The 21,458-nt window shown below is 44.7% G+C and overlaps 2 protein-coding genes across 9 annotated transcripts in view; both read left to right on the top strand.

Moving 5' to 3' along the window:
* actn4 (actinin, alpha 4) overlaps nucleotides 1-2,378 on the top strand; it is a 36,929-nt gene extending 34,551 nt beyond the window's left edge. For all 5 annotated transcript variants that reach the window (XM_020048527.3, XM_020048528.3, XM_020048524.3 and 2 more), the window contains one exon: nucleotides 128-2,378. In XM_020048527.3, the coding sequence (XP_019904086.2) occupies nucleotides 128-286 (159 nt within the window). In that variant the 3' untranslated portion in view covers nucleotides 287-2,378. The remainder of the gene's footprint in view (nucleotides 1-127) is intronic.
* A 243-nt stretch (nucleotides 2,379-2,621) lies between these two features.
* LOC105026811 (SPARC-related modular calcium-binding protein 1) lies at nucleotides 2,622-14,933 on the top strand. Of its 4 annotated transcripts, XM_010898541.5 has the most exons (11): nucleotides 2,622-3,185; nucleotides 7,410-7,584; nucleotides 7,857-7,972; nucleotides 8,078-8,177; nucleotides 8,500-8,556; nucleotides 8,759-8,839; nucleotides 8,955-9,150; nucleotides 10,994-11,073; nucleotides 11,396-11,489; nucleotides 12,571-12,878; nucleotides 14,092-14,933. In XM_010898541.5, exons 1-10 carry the CDS (start codon nucleotides 3,108-3,110, stop codon nucleotides 12,875-12,877), a joined length of 1,284 nt encoding a protein of 427 aa, XP_010896843.3. In that variant the 5' UTR covers nucleotides 2,622-3,107; the 3' UTR covers nucleotide 12,878; nucleotides 14,092-14,933. The 4 variants fall into 4 exon arrangements, with proteins under 4 accessions (XP_010896843.3, XP_019909596.2, XP_019909559.2 ...); XM_020054037.3 differs by having other exon boundaries at nucleotides 8,958-9,150; nucleotides 12,571-14,933; XM_020054000.3 differs by having other exon boundaries at nucleotides 12,571-14,933.
* Nucleotides 14,934-21,458: the final 6,525 nt, after the last annotated feature.

The following is a 21,458-nucleotide window of genomic DNA, read 5'->3' as shown; positions in this document are numbered from 1 at the left end:
GAAAGAAGTCAGGGTGACTCAATTATTACATTTAAATTTTTGTCCTCTGTCTTTTTTTCATATTCTTTTTTTTTTTTTACATGTTTTCTTGTTACTGTTGTTCACTGCTGCTCCTTCTCTCCGTCAGAACTTCATCACACCCGAGGAGCTGAGGCGAGAGCTGCCCCCTGACCAGGCGGAGTACTGCATCGCCCGAATGGCGCCCTACACCGGCCCGGACGCCGTCCCTGGCGCCCTGGACTACATGTCCTTCTCCACCGCCCTCTACGGGGAGAGTGACCTCTAAGAGCACAGCACGGGAGGGAGGGAGGGAGGGTTGGGGGGTGGATGAGTGGGGGGGTGAAAGAACAGGGGGGGGGGGGGTTACATTTGGGAAGAAAAGGGCCTAAATGGCAATGCTGGCCGGGTCCAGGGCAGACGGTCTGAGTGCGACCCGCAGTGACTGGGCCTTATTGGTTTAACGTTGGCCGGCCCCCTGGTTGGGTGGAGCTTTAGAGCTGTGCATGTGACATGTCCACCCACCCCGGGCACCGCTCATGCAAAACAGTCACCCAGTGGGAGTGTCGTGAGGAGGGTGAGAGAAGATGGGAAGGTAGTGTGTCTGAAGCCAGGGATTTTGATTAGCTCCGTAGAAGCGGGCTTCAGGTAGGGTCCCGTGATGGGATTGGTGGGCGGCTGCACTGCTCCTTCCCGGTCCTGATCTGTCGGTCTCCCCTGTGTGGTCGGGTTTCATCCCAAACTGGGTTGGAGCTTTTGACGAAAACAATTGTTGGTTTGGCTGGGGCCATTTGTTATAAACCGTTGATTTCATTGTTCACAGATCACTGTCAATGCAACGCTGTCATTAAAAATGAAGCTACCGACCACAGGTGAACTTCTGGGTCAGGACAGGAGAGGAACTAGTGCAAGTCCCATCTTTGCTCTCTGCCTTGGGGAATGGGGGTGGGGGGGGCTCAAGCTATTCTGATTCTTATACTACTTTTTTTTTTATTTTATTTTCTCTTGCCGGGGAGGGTGGGTGGGATTTTGCTTTGACAGATGAAGAGGTTTGCATATTAGATAACAGAGATATATGATGGGGAGGGGGTCAAACAGAGAGAATAATGACATGTGCCCACCCCGCATTTTGCTGGATAAGTGAAACTCCAATATCTAACCTCAGCTTCTTCCTTTTCCCGTTTGTTTGTTTCTTTTCTCCAGCAAATGTGGGTAAGTGGGTTCCGTGCTGTACATACTTATTTTTCCAGTACGCTACACAGTCAGAATACTCATCGCAGCCTCGTAGGGCAAGAAAGTGTGGCATCTTTTAAAAACAAAAAAAATACACAAAACGAATATAGCAACAACAAAAAAAAATTGCAGTTTCACACATTAAGTACCGTAGATAAGTTTGAGTTACCATGATTCTCCATTTGGATTACAATTATTATTATTTTTTAACGGTCAAAAATGGAATTCTACCGATATATGGTGGTCGTTCAGTTGAATGAAGTATACGTGAGGTCTATTATATTCTGTATGTGAACCTCACGTGAAACTTGACAAACATTTGTCGGCATTTATGAGACCTTGCTTTCGCGATACATCACTTTTACATGGAGGAATACAAGGTGGTTATTTTCGCCTAGTTCATTCGTGTACTATAGTTCCATCCGAAGGACATATATGAAGAAATACCCCCTAGAAGCATCACTTGTCCAGCAAAGCTTAGATGGACAAGAGCCTACACACTGTCCTTGGCTGAATAGTTTCCAAAGGATCTCTGCATTAAAGAGTTCCAGATGGAAGTTGGGAACGTGCTTAAAAAAAATGTGCCTGTTAGTGGCTACAGCCCTGTCTCTCTCTCTCTTCCTCTCTCATCCCTCCATCTCCTTCCTCGTCTGCATTAAGGAGGGGGGGGGCAATGGGAGGGGGTGGCTAGAGTCTTAATAAACATTCCATTATGTCTTAAATGAAAGTAAAATTACTGTCTACCGATCTATGCAATCACCTATATCTGATTTCCAAATGAAATGGTGGGAATTGAGCTAATGAACCGATTTGAAACAATGCAATGGCTAAATTATGTGCAAGAAATAAAATTGATTTCTACGTATTTGTAAAGGGGGTGGGTCTAGGTTGGGGGGAGGGAGGGAGGGAGGGGGGAGGGCTGAGTGAGTCAGAGGGCCTGGAGGAAAAAATGATAAGACTTGGACCAAAAGCTTGTACTTTTCCTGGGAGGTTGAAAAGCATTGAACTTTGGGATTGTGATTTCTTCTTTTTTGTACTCTTTAATATCAAACCTTATCTGCTGTACTGGAAACTGCAAAACAGCCTTCTGTCTCTAAATGAAAATTGAGGTTTCACAAGCACACATAAAGTTTCCTTATAAAATACTATTACTTGGTTGTCTTTTCTTTTTAGCCCTCCATAGACCTACTCAGACTACGAGTTTTAACGATGTAAATACAATGGGTTTATTGCTGATAAGAGGTGTAGATCAGCTTCTTGACAGTAGTGGACTGCATGATGGTGATGAATGTCCAGGTAAGATTGACCCCAACTGTTTTGCAGAGAGTATTTCAACCTAGCTAATATTGTACTTTGTTTGAGAAAAAAAAGAAAAATATATAGGATTATTGGATAAGAGTTGTAGGTTATAAATCATTTTCATACCTATAGCTTACTGTGAACTAGTAAAATATGGCATGCATTTCCAGTTCAGCCGTGCGCATGCACGCAGATGTTATTGTCGAACGGAAGGGGGATGGAAGCCCAAGCTGGGGATTTTGCAGGGGAGGTGCAGAGGTTCGTAGTCTTAAACTGAAATGCAGCAGGACAGAGACATTTTTAGTGTAGTTTTTGTTGTTGTTGTCGATACTTCTAAGCAAAACACGACTGAACGAATTTTCGACCGATCGTCATCATTGATTTGTCTTGAAGCTTGTCAACTGACAAAATGAGTTGCTGAAAACAAACGATAAAGCACAGTAAACCCGCTTCCGATTAAGCTTTACCACCAAAGGCTGGCTTGGCTGGCGTCTCGGGCCCCGCGCTTTGCCACAGACACCGAAGCGCGCGCACCACATCTAACGGAGCTACGCGCCTGGTCTGTGCTGGCGGGAAGCATGCTGGTGCTCGCCTTCACCTGTCGCGTGCTGCTCATCGTCTTGCTCTCTGAGTCCATTGAAACGGAGAAATCACCGGTAAGTTATCTTGGATTTGGGACGGTAAGACGTTCGCGCTTAACGAGTTCTCATTTTGATAACTGTTTAAGTAACATTTTCGCTCAAAACTTTTAGCAGTTATTCTAATTATATAAATTAAGCGTAACTGTAGCAATGCCTGTACCCGTTGCACTTGTTTGTCACATTGCTCTCTGGCTGAGTAATGAAACGAAGGCGTAGTTGCCTCTTCAAACAGTGCTGGACATAAACGTTTTATTCTGCTTAGCCACATCAAATAATAAGGGCATGTATACACAAAATTCCTCAGTCTCAGATTCAGCCTTGTCCTGGACTAAAAATCAAGCTCAGTTGAAGATCTCAATTTATTTTCAGTCTTGGACTAGGCTTAATCTGTTGAGGAAATCGGCCGGTAATACAAGTAGGATCGTATATACCAGGTGCAGGTGCAGGGAAAATAATATTGGTTTTGATAAATTGAAAGGTTTCTAGGCATTCATATAGTTTTGTTGAAATTAAATTCAAGTCATGTTTTAAAGTGTAAATGGAAAAACTTAAAATAATTATTTAAAACCTTTATACAGCCTCTTTTGGTCCTGACAAATGTTTTGATCCATTTAAGGTATTGCATGTGTACCAGTTATCTTAAAGAAATGCCCGTTTCAGTGTTTCAAAACAACACACATTGTTGTAGCTCTGGACGAACCCTCTTGTCCGGTTCACAGAGAGCCTGACAAATTTTGCTTGTGCTGTGCAGAAAATGCCTACTATTTTGGTATTCATTAAATTGGAAAACACTACCGTTATTTAAAAATAGTTGATTTATATGCTTTAAGACATTACCGAAGGATGACAAGTTAATCTAAGATCTGTAGGTATGGTTCATTGTGTAGCATAGCCCACCTACCTCCCGGCCACTGAGTGGAATTTGAGTCTAAAAAGTCAATGTTCCCTAGAGAGAATGCAGTGTATGGGCTAGACAAGTACTCCCCAACTGGCCCTGACCACAGGCAAGAAACCGCCTCAAGGCAAATATTGAAGCTGTGTTTATTTTTTTCTTGCACACACCTGTCTGTTTTTTCCCCTCTGGTGTATCTACAGTACATGTGTTTGTGGTTTCACTGTGTTTTCATGCTATAGTTGGAGTGAAAATGCACCTGTTTAAAATGTCAGCTTGTGTGTGTGTGTGTGTGTGTGTGTGTGTGCGTGCATATTTGTATGTATATTAAAGACGAACAACCATGATGGATTGCACTCACACAGCCCATTTGTCTGTCCAGCCATCCTGCTAAGACATACATAAAGAACCACTATTCACAAGTGACTGATTCACTGCTCTCGCTACTCCTGCTCTGCATATGACAGGGGGGGGGGCCCTATTTAAACATTAAAGTCGCTGGTATGGATTCAAAAACACGAGTGTGCCGATTTTTCAGGCATACTGCGCAGTCTTTGCCAAAACATCGTATTTCATCACCCCTACAGCAACCCTCATGAGATGTATTTATATTTTCATATGCAGTTATAAAATCAGTCAATCTAACACCAGGTTGGCTTAAAACACTGCCACCTTGTTCGCCCAAGCTGCACAGCCCAGGGCTCCGCCCAGAACACTGACACTAATTGTATGGCAGAACACATTGTAACACGGCACCTGAACAGAGAAGGACACTCAAGACTACAAGCTACACTTTGCATCTGGACACCCCTTTTTAGCCTGCCTGTCTGCTGGAGGATTCAGTAGGACTGAACACACTCCTAGATAGCTCTTTACCCATGTCCTCCAGCCCCAATGAAGACACTATCCTCAGGATTTTTTTTTTTTTCATTACACACTTTCAAATGTTTTTTTTTTCACAGGCAATCAGACGATTAATGCCTTGACCTAGAAAAGACAGGCAGTCCTTTCAGGAGTCTGGAGGTTTAGAAATAATGTAAACAGTGAGAAACACCGTGGCCAGTCTGCTGAGCTATGACAGCATGTGAGGGAGAGTGGTGGACAAAGAGGTATTGAAGATAGATCTCCAAGGATGACCTGTGCTCTGGAGGGGGCTGATGGGTAGTGTTCACAGAAGCAATGGGCCTGAAGGGAAGAGGCCTGAGGTCAGAGTTCAGGGAGTAGGATTGCATGAGAGGGACTTACGCGCATGATACTCAGCATTAAGTGAGATGTCTGGCAGCACGTGTTTCCAATTTAGCTCATGTCTGTGCTTTGAGGACATCTTTCCCATTCTCTCAGCTCTTTTCTCCAAACATCTCACTTGGGTCTAGATGTAAAACGGACACTTGGTGTGTCAACTTTACCTTGACAGAAAGGGCCTAGAGCAGCTCAGTGACAACCAAGTATACCACTGAACGTATCAATATAAAATCAGTCAATCTACACCGCCATCAGTCCTTCCTGACCTCCTCAATCACCGTCCGGCACGCTGCAGCCATCCGCTCTGCAGAGATGGTGATTGGCTCCAATCTGCTGCCCCTACAAGACCTACACACCACCAGGATGCGGAGGCGAGCGGTAAAGATTGGTGCTGATCCCTCTCGCCCTGGAAATGGACTATTCAGAACCCTCCCCTCTGTTAGAAAGTTGTCTTTCAGGACCAAAACCTATCGCCACAAGAACAGTTTGTTTCCTACAGTAGTAAGCCTCATGAACATGCCCTCGGAGCCAGACTGACTGTAGCCCCCTCCCCACATACACACACAACCTGAACTGGACAAATCTATGACCCCTCCCCACATACACACACAACCTGAACTGGACAAATCTATGACCCCTCCCCACATACACACACAACCCTCAATTGGACAAATCTATGACCCCTCCCCACATAAACACACAACCTGAACTGGACAAATCTATGACCCCTCCCAACATACACACACAACCCTCCACTGGACAAATCTATGACCCCTCCCCACATACACACACAACCCTCCACTGGACAAATCTATGACCCCTCCCCACATAAACACACAACCTGAACTGGACAAATCTATGACCCCTCCCCACATAAACAAACAACCCTCCACTGGACCCCTATGACCCCTCCCAACATAAACACACAACCCTCAATGGGACAAATCTATAACCCCTCCCCACATACACACACAACTCTCAACTGGACACATCTATGACCCCTCCCAACATACACACACAACCCTCAATTGGACAAATCTATGACCCCTCCCAACATACACAACCCTCAATTGGACAAATCTATGACCCCTACCCACATACACACACAACCCTCCACTGGACAATTCATGCACCTTACATATTTTTTTGTATATTTTTTATAATTTATTAATACTCAGTCTGCTGTTTTGATGCTCAGTCACTGTTTTTATTCTCATTTGTTTTTATTTATTTTGTAAGAATTTGCTGCACTAACAGACCAGAACAAATTCCTAGTTGTGAAACTTACTTGGCAATAAAACTCTTTCTGCTTCTGAATGTCTGGGAAAGCTATTCTGTAACGCGGTCCGCCCCGTGGACATTCATACTCAGTTCACCCCACGTTCAGTCAACTGAACAGAAAACGTTCCCGCATCTCACCTTGTCATGACGGTCTGCAAACTGCCCAACTTCAGCCACGACAATACTGACACTGAGTCACTATTTGTGGGCAGGTGTGTGATGTGGCGTGCCTGAAGATTTTGGAGCTGCCTCCTCAATTGGGTCTATTTGCTGAGCAGTTAGCAAAACCGAGCTCTCACAGGTACGAGAGCAGATGAAGGCCAAGATATACACAGAAACACACACATTTAGTAACAAACATACGCCCTCTAATTTCCTCTGTTACCTATTTTAAAGTCCACACTTTGTGTGTTGACTGCTGTAGTGCCTCTCGTGTTTTACATGCTCCCTCTACCTTTTTGTAGGGAGACACTAAGAACGTTGTTCCTTTCCAAGAGACTGCATATTCCACCTAAAATATTTGTTAATAGAGGTCACTATAACTGCAGAATTCTATAAATACTGCAACTGAATTAGCTTTTTTGTTTCTGCGCTGTGCAGTTTTTCTTATTTATTACTGCAAAAAATCAGGGTTGACTGCTGTCAGGCTTATTTTGCTAAGGGTACTGATAGCCGAGGCGACAACAAACATATTGATTTATCTCTGACCGACTCTTTAGTGGATCCCTCAGTAATACTCTCTGAACGTGCATTTGCCCGCGTGGACGTCTTTGATGTCAGTCCGGTTCAGCGGTGAGTAATTCCATTGTGCCGCCTGTTGCCAGCCGTTCCTGATCACGGAGAACATGTGGCCGCGGGGCTGTGTGCTGGACTGCCACCGGGGGCAGCACCGGACCGTGTGTGGAAGCAACGGACGCCTCTACAAGTCCCTGTGTGCCTTCCAGAGAGCCCGGTGCATTAACACCCAGCTACGCAGAGCGCCGCCCTCACGCTGTGCCGGCAAGTAGCCCTCAGGGAGCCACGTGTGTATACACTCCCATGTATATTATTCACCACATTTATTTCTACTATATACAGTGCGTGTAAAAATATATACCCTGTACTACTCAAACAGTTTGGACACACCTTTCACTGATATATATATATATATATATATATATTCATATATTCAGAGTATATATATATACTCTGATCAAGGATTTATATACTGTGTATGTATGATTATAAAGAAGGCCAATGGAAGTGCAAGTGGTAATTGCTGAACTCTTCAGATACGACCCGGTTGAAGTGCCAGCTGGCTCATAGCCAGGCCTTGGAGTCCAGTGTCCACAGCCACACCGCTGCCATCTTTGTCCCGGAATGCAGTCCAGATGGGAGTTTCCTCCAGGTACTTAGTGTCCGTCGCCCCCCCGTGATACAGAGACACCACAGCCGAACGTGGCTGTCATTTACACGGCCAGGTTCTGAGGAAGTGTCTCCCCCCCACCCCCAGGTGCAGTGTCACAACCAGACCGGGTACTGCTGGTGCTCCACGCCGGATGGAAAGCCTATCAGCGGAACCACTGTCCTGAACGTCAGGCCTGACTGCGCAGGTCAGAGGGAGTTCATGTGGAAAGGTCACTGAGAAAGGGCGTCCATTAGTTCAGCCACGACACATGTTTACACAGCTAGCTTTGTGGCGTGTCGTGATGTTCTTTAGGTCATAGTGTGTCCGAAATGGTCCAGATGACTGACCTGTGGTCAGCTCCGAAGGGGTGAGATGTCACTTTTAAAGCGCACATCTATCTAGGTACAGCGCTGTAGATCAGCCGAGGGATTCGTCGACCCTGACACTCAAAATGTCCCACGCATTGCCACTCTGGGATGGTTTTTGTCACAGTGATTCTGTTCATTGAAATCTCTCTTTGAAAACAGGTGAGGGGGTTTCCTCTCGGCCTACCACTGACCCTAGCAAGCCCCAGTATGCAGTAGGTGAGGAAAGTGGACACATGGCCAATCAATTCAGGATGTTTTTTCATACAAAGATTTAGCCTAGTTGGGACTAAGAAGTACTCCCAATTTATCGCCATTGAACATTTTCTTTAAATCTAGCCACAGGCATAAAAGATGACTGTGTTTGTCAGGAGGAAACTACCATGTTGGTACTGTTAATTTCTTTCCATCTCCTTCCCAGGAGTCACTGCTCCTCCATTCTGGGTGACAATCCTGCTGAACTCTGACCCAAAAGGGAATCGTTCTGTAAAACGCCCAACAGGTAAGATGTTTTTAAGAATCTTGTCTAGCTATCATGTGACTGAGATGTAGATGTATATGTGTGTTAATTTGTGCGTGTGTGTACCTCTGTGCGTGTGTGTACCTCTGTGCTCCAGTAGACAGTTCTCTGACGTGTGAGCGGGAGAGGGCAGCGTTGATGCCTGAGGAGCATCACACGTGGAAGGAGGAGCGCTTTATCCCAGAATGCAGTGCAGACGGGCGCTACAGTCCCATCCAGTGTCATGTGGCCACAGGGTACTGTTGGTGTGTCCGGGTGGACACCGGGCGGCCCTTACCAGGCACCTCTGTCAGGTAACCCCTCTAACCAGACACCTCTGTCAGGTAACCCCTCTAACCAGGCACCTCTGTCAGGTAACCCCTCTAACCAGACACTTGTGTCAGGTAACCCCTCTAACCAGACACTTGTGTCAGGTAACCCCTCTAACCAGACACCTCTGTCAGGTAACCCCTCTAACCAAACACCTCTGTCAGGTAACCCCTCTAACCAAACACCTCTGTCAGGTAACCCCTCTAACCAGACACCTCTGTCAGGTAACCCCTCTAAACAGGAACCTCTGTCAGGTAACCCCTCTAACCTGGAACCTCTGTCAGGTAACCCCTCTAAACAGACACCTCTGTCAGGTAACCCCTCTAACCAGGAACCTCTGTCAGGTAACCCCTCTAAACAGACACCTCTGTCAGGTAACCCCTCTAACCTGACACCTCTGTCAGGTAACCCCTCTAACCTGACACCTCTGTCAGGTAACCCCTCTAACCATACACCTCTGTCAGGTAACCCCTCTAAACAGACACCTCTGTCAGGTAACCCCTCTAACCAAATTGATCAATCCAATTCCAAAAGGATTAACTAATTCTAGATCAACTGTTCTATTCCGAGACGCTTTCTGAATACAAGCCACTAAGTCTTGAATTCTGCTCCTCTCCTGCTTCCTTGTCATTGGATCATCCTATTGGATCATCCTAATGGATCATCCTATTGGATCATCCTAATGGATCATCCTATTGGATCATCCTAATGGATCATCCTATTGGATCATCCTATTGATTCATCCTATTAGATCATCCGATTATTCATCCTGTTGGATCATCCTATTGATTCATCCTATTGATTCATCCTATTGATTCATCCTATTTGATCATCTTATTGAGTAGAAATGTAGATTTGGGTGTAGAGGATAATAAAAACGTCATTACACAAAACACTACACCACACCACACATTAAGCAACACACTACGCAACACATTACACAACACACTACACAACACATTAGGCAACACACTACACAACACATTACGCAACACACTACACAACACATTAGGCAACACACTACAAAACACATTTCACAACACACTACACAACACATTACACAACACTACACAAAACACTACACCACATTTAACGCAACACACTACACAACACTCTACGCAACACATTACACAACACTACACAACACTACACAAAACACTACACCACATCACACATTACGCAACACACTACACAACACACTACACAACACATTACGCAACACACAACACACTACGCAACACATTAGGCAACACACTACACAACACATTACACAACACACTACACCACACACTACACAACACATTATGCAACACACTACACAACACATTTAACAACACACTACACCACACATTACGCAACACAACACACTACGCAACACATTACACAACACACTACACAACACATTACACAACACATTATGCAACACACTACACAACACATTACACAACACTACACAACACTGGCTTGATAATACAATGCTTTGGATTTTTGACCATCTTCATTTTCCTAGTTATGCAGCATGATAGACATTCCCAATTCCCGTTCATTTTCCCAGAACTCCTCTGACCAACAATGCCACTGGCACTAGATCACAGCATCCTCTGCTTCCCTTCAGGTCAATGGGGGAGGATAACCACCAGGAAACCCTATGGCTTAGATGGAGGAAAAGGTCAATGCACAATGTTCTGTGGTCGTAAACAGCCTCGTCTCGATAGCCAGTTCAGCTCATAGAGATATATGTTGGTAATGAAATGACGGTTGGATAGGAGCCAGGCTGTTACGGCTACAGATGTAGATCATTCCCATGGCTGCTGTTGTTCCCGGCAGGAACCAGATGCCCGACTGCAGTCCGGAGAAGCACCACAACAACCCGCCTGACAGGAGCTACAGAGAAAGACCTCTAGCAGGTCAGGTCCTCATACTGTACCATACCGCGCTTTGCCTGCGTGGATGGTAAATGGTCTTTCTCGCCTGGTCCCAGATCAGTTTGTCCTTTCAGCCAACTTCTACGGTCGGCGACACACCAAAATGAGACTGATCCAGGACCAGGCTAGCACTGACACTAGACACCTGGTTTCCATGCTGTACTGTCGGTCCTATACCTACGCTGAATATATTATGGGGCCTTGTCCAATTTGCTTTTGTAATAGGGTCATTACTCTGAATCACAACCTGTCCTGCTTGACACATTTGCCCTCACACCTTTCCCTGACATGATCCTTCTCCCAGGATGCCCTGGGGCTCGGAAGGAGGAGTTCTTGCATAGTCTGGTAATGGCACTCCAACAGGAGACTGAGACATCTGGTATAATTAACCCTCACAGGTCAGTTAGAATGCCGCTCCTATTAAACCCACTGGCCCTACTCCTCCTGTCTTTGACTCCTGCTCCTCCCTGTGTTTCTCCTACTTACATCTCTCTACTCCTCCTGTCTTTGACTCCTGCTCCTCCCTGTGTTTCTCCTACTTACATCTCTCTACTCCTCCTGTCTCTAACTCCTGCTCCTCCCTGTCTTTCTCCTACTTACATCTCTCTACTCCTCCTGTCTCTGACTCCTGCTCCTCCCTGTGTTTCTCCTAGTTACATCTCTCAACTCCTCTTGTCTCTGACTCCTGCTCCTCCCTGTCTTTTTCCTACTTACATCTCTATTCCTCCTGTCTCTGACTCCGGCTCCTCCCTGTCTTTCTCCTACTTACATCTCTCTACTCCTCTTGTCTCTGACTCCTGCTCCTCCCTGTCTTTCTCCTACTTACATCTCTCTACTCCTCCTGTCTCTGACTCCTGTTACTCCCTGTCTTTCTCCTACTAACATCTCTCTACTCCTCCTGTCTCTGACTCTTGCTCCTCCCTTTCTTTTTCCTACTTACATCTCTCTACTCCTCCTGTCTCTGACTCCTGCTCCTCCCTGTCTTTCTCCTACTTACATATCTCTACTCCTCCTGTCTCTGACTCCTGCTCCTTCCTGTCTTTCTCCTATTTACATCTCTCTACTCCCTCTTGTGGCCATTTACATGCTTTGTACCACTGTCATTTTGTGATTAAATGTTTCAAATTGTATGTATTATTTTTGAACTTAAAGACACCTTTTCATATTGATATCCCTCCTACTGACTAGTTTGTCCTTCTCCAGTCAACATGGAAAGTGGAATATGGTCACGGCATGTGTCAATGATATGCAGCAACATTGTGGTTGGGATGAAGCCTTTTTACGGTTGTCATTTTGTCCTGACTGCTGGAATCCCGGCAGGAGGCTTTTACCGGCGTCTCACAGCGGTGTCTGTCGAGACGCCCTCTGCATCTTCACCTGAAATAAACATTTCGGTTCCACACCTTACAAGCCAATTCAGACTAATTTTTAGCAGCAGAGAAGATACCACGGGTCTGAAATCGGTCGTTTCTTTACCAGGGCGTCGGACGTCCCCATTTCTGGCACCAAATTCCCTCCCACCTCACCCTCGGCGCCCCCCGTGGGGGTTGAGGAATGGGACGTGTCAGCCCCTGGCAGGGCGGCGGCTGTGTTAGGCTGGCTCTTCTGGCAGCTGGACGCGGATGGCAGCGGGGTGCTGAGCGAGCGCGAGGCCCGGCCCCTTCGCGTCTACCTGCGCCGGAGGCTGAAGCCGCGGCGCTGCGCCAAGAAGTTTGCTCAGTACTGCGACCGCGACAGTGATGGTGGCATAACCTTGAGCGAACTCCGTGCCTGTCTGGGGGTGTGAGGTGGGTTTGGGAGGTCGAGCTGTTAGTTGTGTTTTCCGGGTCTCGGGAAAAACACTTCAGGAGAAGCGAATATGGGTTAACATTGATTTGTTTGGTTTGTTACCACTTTGAGCAGAGGGGCTTTAGTTGTTAGATTACATCTTATGTGTATGTTTCCTTAGACCAATTTGATAATAAGACCCAGCTCCTGTTAGGAAAACTGACCAGGGATGGAAGAGGAGGGTTGGTTTATCAGGATTGGTGCGTGGTGTGTTTTACTTGCTGTAGAATATAATCTCTCCATACTCTGCTTTACAAATCCCCTTTGAATTAATGCCTGAGATGAGGGAGGTGGAGGTTAAGCCATTCACCGTCAGGGAATCCATCCACATAAAAAGACCTAGCATTGGAGAAAGAGTTGAAAGATAAAGAGGAGAAAAAGAAAGACAGACAAAGAGGGGGCAGTGAGTGAACAACAGTTTCTAGTCTTCTTTCATATTAGGCCACATTGTCCATGTGCTCTATCATGTATTAAATGACAAAGTCAGTGAGGATCACCATCAAGGTAGTTCATACATTCAGAAGGACTTTCAGCACATAACATGTGAAGTCCGGGATGAGATGTGGTGTGACCGGTACCAGAAGATCTGTCCTCACCCCAGTGTAAAGACCTGTCAGTAACGTGCCTGAGCACATACTCCACACCAGCTCCAGATGGGTCTCTATGTTTGGGTTTCTCTCTCCCCCATCTCTCTCTCTCTCTCTCTCTCTGTTCCACATTTGAGATGGGGAGAGAGGAAGAATGAGGAAAGAAAGAGGCTCTTTTTCCTGCACCGTGCTGATGCCAGCTCACCAGGGACGGCTGTTTTTGGCTCGGTGTCAGGCACATGTTAAAGTCTGCTGAGTACATTAAGAAACCAAAACAAACAGTGTACCAAAATGGCTACCCTGTTAGCTACCAATACAACCCCGCCCGTAAACTCCAATTACTCAGTCTAGCTAAGGTGTAGTGACAGTTATAAGGGAGAAGGTGATATATGTTGTAAACAGGCTTTTATTTAATACACTTATCCATCCCCCAGAGTCTCCTAGTGACAGTAATATGAATAATGAGAAAGGCCACCAATGAAACTGAAACTGAACAGAAGCCCAAAAGGAACTGAATTAAATTACAGAAGATGGTAATTTATTAAATCTCTATTTCTCTCTCTCCTCCACTTACCTCTCCTCTTAGATCCTGTCCAGATTATTTAGGATCTAGATTCCAAAAGGATTAACTAATTCTAGATCAACTGTTCTATTCCGAGACGCTTTCTGAATACAAGTCACAAAGTCTTGATTTCTGCTCTTCTCCTGCCACCTCGTCATTGGATCATCCTATTGGATCGTCCTATTCTAATGCGCAGCCACCAGACCTCAGCTGCAGGCCATAGCAGAATATAAACTACACAGAATATAGAATACAGCCTCTGCTTTGTTTCAATGTCTTCTAACCCTGTTGTGTTATGTTGTCTGTTCTCATAATACCATCGTATGCATGTTTATCAGTCATGGTTTTCTACTTTAAAACCCACAATATTAACTAATTGTATTTTAATTTTTTTTATACCGGCTTGAACATTTTTTGACAATAAATTGTAAGGTATCATAAATCATTGGTAATACTGTACAATATTCTGTCTGTACTGAAGAAATCTTGGATCAAAGACCATGTTTTCAGCCTTCAGATATACAGACAATATGGATCACTCTGAATGGCAAACCTATGTCTTAATCAAGTTATGGCTTTCGTGAAGTGGTGCTCTGGAAATTAGAAGGGACACCTCCATACTGCAAGGCATTATGGTCAGTGGTCAGTCTGTTGTGTTACTTGATCATTTTAATACTTAGGCACATTTGGTATATGGCTTTACTCTGCCAGTTACCCTCCAGGTAGAGTGATGTGTGCTAAATTCTTTATGAAGAATATGATTAAACACGGAATACACAACTTTTTGGTGTTTAGTTCGAGCCTTCTCTGTGATTGATGGACAAGATGACATGAAAAATGACAGCAAAAAAATTAAATAATCTACAATCACCCATGATCCTCTGTCTTTATCCTCCGGGGGTTATTTGAAGTGACTGAAAGAGGCAATTGGGCTAAATCAAGTATGACAACCACACACACAAAGGATTCAGATAGCTTCAGCACAACCTGGCCCAGAGACCCGGCGGCTGTCAGTTTATCATGAGTTGTCACTCAAAGTCTCTCCCCGAGGACTGACCGGGTCAACAGGTCAGGAATAGGTTTGCCAGGAAACAAATTGGTGAGAATGAGAGGCACTTCATTTTATGCTAATGTAACCGGGGTCACTGTGCCTGACACTATGATGCCATGTCATTGGTAATAACGTGATCAAAAAACTGCATAGAATTACAATTTGTTTGGCAAGGCTCGGTTTTGCATTTTAAATATTGAACATTTAGATTTTTAGCTGTGGAGTCGTTCAAAGACTGAGTGAGCACTGGCATGAAAGACACTTTATAAACCTTTACCAGCAGAGGGAGGTGCTTTCATACAGTGAATCCCGACAGCCCAGAGGCAACAGCGACATCAAAACAAAGTATTTGCATGCGCCCGTGAATATTAATGGCTATGTAAGGGTAATAGCTGTACTAGCTGTTTTAATTGGATATTGACCTCAAAGTTTTTCCCATTCTGATAGAAATGTTCAAAGCCATCTCACTGAATGGGTTGAAAAAAAACAGAGGATTTACTAGCAGATCCTACCAAGGGCTTGATGTGAATAATAAACCCCTTAGATTTGTCTTTTGAATCAAAAGGAACAACAGTTTTTTTTCATGCACAGGTCTGTCTTTGGTTCATTCTCCAATGTCTAGGAAGCCTATTGGAATTTGAATCAAGTGTCAGGTACCCCACTCTCTGTAATCTGATCCATTATCATCTAAAAGGCAAAACTCATCCCAGTTCTGTGGTCGTTCTCTAATTAAGAAGCTTTATTAATATGGCCCCAGAGCCGTTTGAGGTGTCTTCGATGAAAAGCCACAGTTACTGACTCTCTGCCCTAAACCGAGTGAGCCAGCATCATGCAATCAGTCCAGGTTTCAGGGAGACGAGTGAGCCAGCATCATGCAATCAGTCCAGGTTTCAGGGAGACGAGTGAGCCAGCATCATGCAATCAGTCCAGGTTTCAGGGAGACGAGTGAGCCAGCATCATGCAAACAGTCCAGGTTTCAGGGAGACGAGTGAGCCAGCATCATGCAAACAGTCCAGGTTTCAGGGACAAGTACTAATGTTTTTGTCTGTATCTAAACTGATTCCCTTTCTGAGTAATTACCTTGCAAGTGGAAATGGATAATGAAAAAATCTAATTTACAAATGAGAAAACTACTCAAACCACCTAAGCATCGAAACAAAGTATTTTTGCCAAGCAATGTATGTAGCCCCATTAATCTCTACATCATTCAAGAAATTGTGCATTTGCTAACACTGTGATCTGTGATTGTCTAGTTCATTTAAATGACTTTAATTCCATCTGTAGAGTAAAGAACCAGAACAGATACAAGAATAAGAACACTTGCACACCGTGTTCTATCAGTAGCAGTGGTCCTCACCTTTAACCATGTTGTGTCAGATAGGTGCAGACAAAAAAACGTCAAATATGTTATTCATTCTCATTAACCATTTTTGAAAAAAGCTCAGTGTCCTTTTTTTTGTGTGGTTAAATGGCTGGAGTACTGAAAACAGCACAATTTTCTCTATATATACACGAGGTGCCAAAACATAATGACTACTCACAGGTGAAGCGAATACAGTGATCATCTCCTAACAAAGGCACATGTCAATGGTCTGATCTGGTAGATTAGATGGTAAGTGAACAATCAGTTCTCGTGGGTCAACGTGTTGGATGTAGGAGAAATGGGCAGGAGTAAAGACCTGAACGGCTTTGACAAGGGCCAAACAGCGGTTATGGCCAGACGACTGGGATCTCTGAAACGACAAGGCTTGTGGGGCGCTCCCAGTCTACAATGGCGAGTACCTACCGACACTGGTCCGAGGAGAGACAAACCCCAAACTGGTGACAGGGTGTTGGGCGCACAAGGATCGTTGATGCGTGAAGGCAACCAAGACTCTCCCGTCTGTTCCGAACCAGCAGAAGGTCTACTGAGGTGCAAGTCACCATTTAATTACGGTTACGGGTGTATCCATCATTAAAATCACCACCCACAGGGCGGTGATTTTGCTGCTGCGTATGGGGGTGCGTAGCCGCAGACCGGTCAGGGTGCCCATGATGACCTCTGTCACCATCGAAGCTCCTACAATGGGCACACGAGCGTCAGGATCTTGGAGCTGTGGAAGAAGGTCATCTGGTCTGACGAGACCTGTTTATTATTTTTATTTTACCTCACATGGTGAGCGTGTACACGATGGCACCAGGATGTATTGTCGGAAGATGACAAATCGGTGCAGGGAGTGTCATGCTCTGGGTAATGTTTTGCTGGGAAACCCTGGGTCCAGGCATTAATGTGTAGATCCATAACTAACAAGTTTAATCCCACTTACAGAAGGACCTGCTGCTAATTTCTTGATGCCAAATACCACAGCCACTGGACACCTTCAGGGGTCTTGTAGAGTCCTTGTTTTGGCGGGTTAGCGCTGTTTTGGCCGCACGCAGAGGGTGTATCTCAAATTTGCGTTGTTGAATTTTATTTATGACCTGACAGGCTGGGGAGAGTAGATGATCGATCGATCAATCAATCAATCAATCAAATATATTTAATAAAGCCCTTTTTACATCAGCAGTTTTACAAAACAGCGTAGTGAAGTGGCAGCCAAAATTGTTAGGTGATCACATTATACTTCTGAAACATGTTGCGAGTCATTTTGATTCCTTTCACATTGCTCAACCAACCAGGAAGTTTGCAGAATCAACGTGAGTGAGGTCACGCTTCCTTTATTAATGACCTTAGTTAGCTATTTTATTTATCTATTACATATTGAATATAAAATTATACGTGTATGTTTTTAATGTGCAATAAAGCTCTTTTTCCTCCCACTCCTAGTGTTGAATCATTCTTTTTCTACATTCACTCTGTCCATTGTAAAGGGGATTATTTCAGTTTTCATTGCGATGGTGGGGCTTTATATATAAAGTGCTTCAGGTCAAAGGAAGACAGTTTCCAGTAGGCCCAACCTGACCAACAACCAAGCCACCATTCAGTTCCGACATGATCACAGGCAGACCATGTTCAGTCTCTGTACCACTGAAGGCATTGATTTAACTCTAATTTGCGGTCTGGTGTTTTAGCTCCTGGGCTTTCTGGTGCCAGGTATGAATGATGAAGCAATTCCACTACCACAGTCAAGCAGGGCTGGCCCCAGGCAAAAGAGGCATGAAGCATTTTATTCTTTTTTAGTTGGGCGCAATTTCAAAATGTTGCTCTGCATCAGCTGCTTTCTCTCGTAACGTCAGTCATTCATTTATCTGACGTTTAGCAAAGTACACATTCATTCAAGCAAAACTGGCATTTATTATGTGCCCAAGGGCTTTAACCTCTAGGGGAACCTCAAGGATTTTGTTCCTCATTTTCAGCCTGATTTCATACTTCATAAAAAAATGTGTAAAAAAAGTCAGATTAAACCCTGCTAACATTTCTTGCCACCCCATGGTCAAAATGGGTAGAATTTGAGGAAATTACCAGCAATACTGCAAGAAGAATAAATATACACTCCATGGTAATGTGTATAATTGCAAAGAAAAATTGCTTGAAAATGGATTTTCACTATACCCCATGCCCCAAATGTGCGTAATTGCAGGAAATATAATGTATTTCTTCACTGTCCAGAGCAGGGTCACAATTTGTTTTCATTATTCATGAGGTTGGGGGCCCTGATTCAAATGTTGCTTGGAGGCTTAAAATCACCAATACTGACCATAACGGTAAGTGTAAGCAATTTCTCAGCTATGTTCTTTTCCCCTACCTAGAACCTCCTTCAGTATCAAAGCAAATCACCTTCTTTCACTGCTCTGACTAGAAACTATATCTCTGAGACAGACTCTGTACTCAGCAGTGGTAGCACTGGCATGTCCTGCCCTGAGCTGGTCCCATCTCCATCGCTTCTCCATCTGAATGGCCTGAGTGAATGGGTATCTGGCACAGTACCGTCTTGGTTCAGTCACACTGCAGTATTGTTGGATTACCACCACTGCCCTGGTTCCACAGAAATAGCTTGATTCTCCTCGTCAACCAGTGTAACTGAATCTGTCTAACACTCACACGCAATCCCTTGAGGATGCTGACCGTGCTCTGCTGAGCAACATTTATAATTTGTTTGAGTCTCATAATCAATGTTTGAGCCCAGGGAGGAAATGGGGGGGGGGGGGGGGGTTCACCACCATTTGATTGCTGTCTATTGGATGTCTTTTTCTTTCTTTCTCTCACTGTGTTTTGACGCCCCCTCCATTTAATTACACATCTGGCCAAAGGACTGTGGTGGGAAGGGGTAAGTGACGGCTTAGCAGGGGAAAAGATCTGAGGCTGTGTTTTGCCTGGATGTTTGACTCGGGGAATGAAATGTCACTCATGGCCTTTCCTGTCTGTCTCCAGCCATCCAACCATGCAAATGGTTACCGTAGCAACTGCTCAGTGAGCAAAAAAAGACCAGGAAGTGGTGACAGGGCACATGGACTATTTTGGGACAGGAGGGAATCCTGGACAGGGCACTGATCCTCACTGAATATATGGGTGCCCTGGTCAACAGTAGGACACTAAAAACAACATGCTGCCATTTGGGACACGCTCAACGTCGATCTCCTTGCTGAACAGAATAACATCAGAAGACTATAGTGAGCATGCCCTTTCATCAGCATCATATAGCCTATAAGAACAAACAAAGTGGAAAACATATTTATATATATGAAGGACAACAGACTCATTAGAGCAATTTACATCAAACGACCCTTCACGCTGTATTTAATGACCACGTTATGTAATGATAAACGTGTTATTTATAGATACCTCAGTTCCAGGCCTGGACACACAGGGTTTTGCCACAGAGAAGGCAAAAACATGTATGACACCCCCATGTTATCTAAAATGTTAGGTCTAATAACCTTTAAAGTAGACTGCAACACGCCTTTTTTCATGTTTGTATGGTCATCAACCATTACATGCGCTACACCGTAGCCCACTCAAATAACCGCACACTGTCACGTCCTGGCTATGCCCCTAGCCATCTCTGCACTGGGCTGGGGCCATAGTCAGGACAGGACGGACGGTGGGGCCTCTAGCCACCTCTAATCCTTTTGGTCTCCCCAATTGGAGGCAGGTGTAGATCGTTGCCTCCAATTGGGGACCCTATTTATGTTCTGTATGTGGCCACACCCGTTGTGGTTCATTTTGGTTTTGTTTTGTACCGTATGTGCTACGTCACTGGTTGCTGCTATTGTTTTTTTTTTAAAAATTTTTTTTAATTAAAACCATGGATTTTTTCCACCATTTTGACTCTGCGCCTGTGTTCTACCACAACCGTGACAAGCACACAGATTGATATGTCGCAGTATCAACGCCTACAGAACCACAGAGAAATAACTTTACCTATCCTGAATTACATTACATAACTTATAAATTGGCCATATAAGTTATCCACCAGCCCAGTAACCAGGTCACCATTCCCCTTAAGGGAGAGTAGCAACGGACATATGCAATGTACATAGCACTCCAGAATAAACAACACCAATGTTGTGATTAAGTTACATTTTGCATGCAATACAGTTTAGCAACGTTTTATAATGTTAACGTCCATCACAACTCACCCGGTGGCTATTTGTTATTTATAAAGTATTACAAATCGCTAGTATGCGTCACATTGGGATGATAAACATAAAGGGTGAGTGTGTGTGTGTGTGTATTCAGAGTGCACGAGACAAGTGGCGTCCTGGAGTGGTGAGAAGCAAGGGGCTGATTATTGATTTACCGTCCAGTGCTGTATGCCTCCGCCATGGCCTCACTCGGGAGGAATGGAGTCCTGGATTAGGGACAGTAAGCCAAAGCCAAACACCCGAGAAAGCTATTTATTTGTCTCTTTGCACATGCTTGTCTGTCTGATCCATACTTCTGACTGTTTTTCTTCCTCTCTGCTTTTGGTCTGGTCACCACTCTATCACATACCGAACGCCAGTTTTGTTCTCCCTCATCCCTCAAAGTGCCCTCTCAAATGCTTGGCATGCGTTCATTTCTGACTCCGTTGGTGTTACCATTTCAAAGGGAAGAACGTCACAGATCCAGATCAGTGCCAAACAGCCCGAACTGTCCATCCAACTCAGAGTGACCAATTATTGACAACCGTCCACGAAATAATGTGCTTAGTCACCAAACATCTAAATGTATTAGTGGACGGTTCATTATCCAAAGAAAACGGCCCTGTTCAAGAAAATGTAAATCCTTCCCCACTTTCATTTGTTTAATAAATGTGACGACACTTTAGCTGTCCGCCCATCAAATGCCAGCCCATTGATTACTTTGAGAAATAGATGACCTGTACATAAAACAAATAACAGTAAATAGGAATAGCTACATTTCTCCCGTGCATGACGC

Source organism: Esox lucius, chromosome 1 (assembly GCF_011004845.1).
Source record: "Esox lucius isolate fEsoLuc1 chromosome 1, fEsoLuc1.pri, whole genome shotgun sequence".
NCBI classification, from domain to species: domain Eukaryota; kingdom Metazoa; phylum Chordata; class Actinopteri; order Esociformes; family Esocidae; genus Esox; species Esox lucius.
Note: the sequence above shows the minus strand (reverse complement) of the source record. Positions and strands in the feature narration are given on the sequence as shown.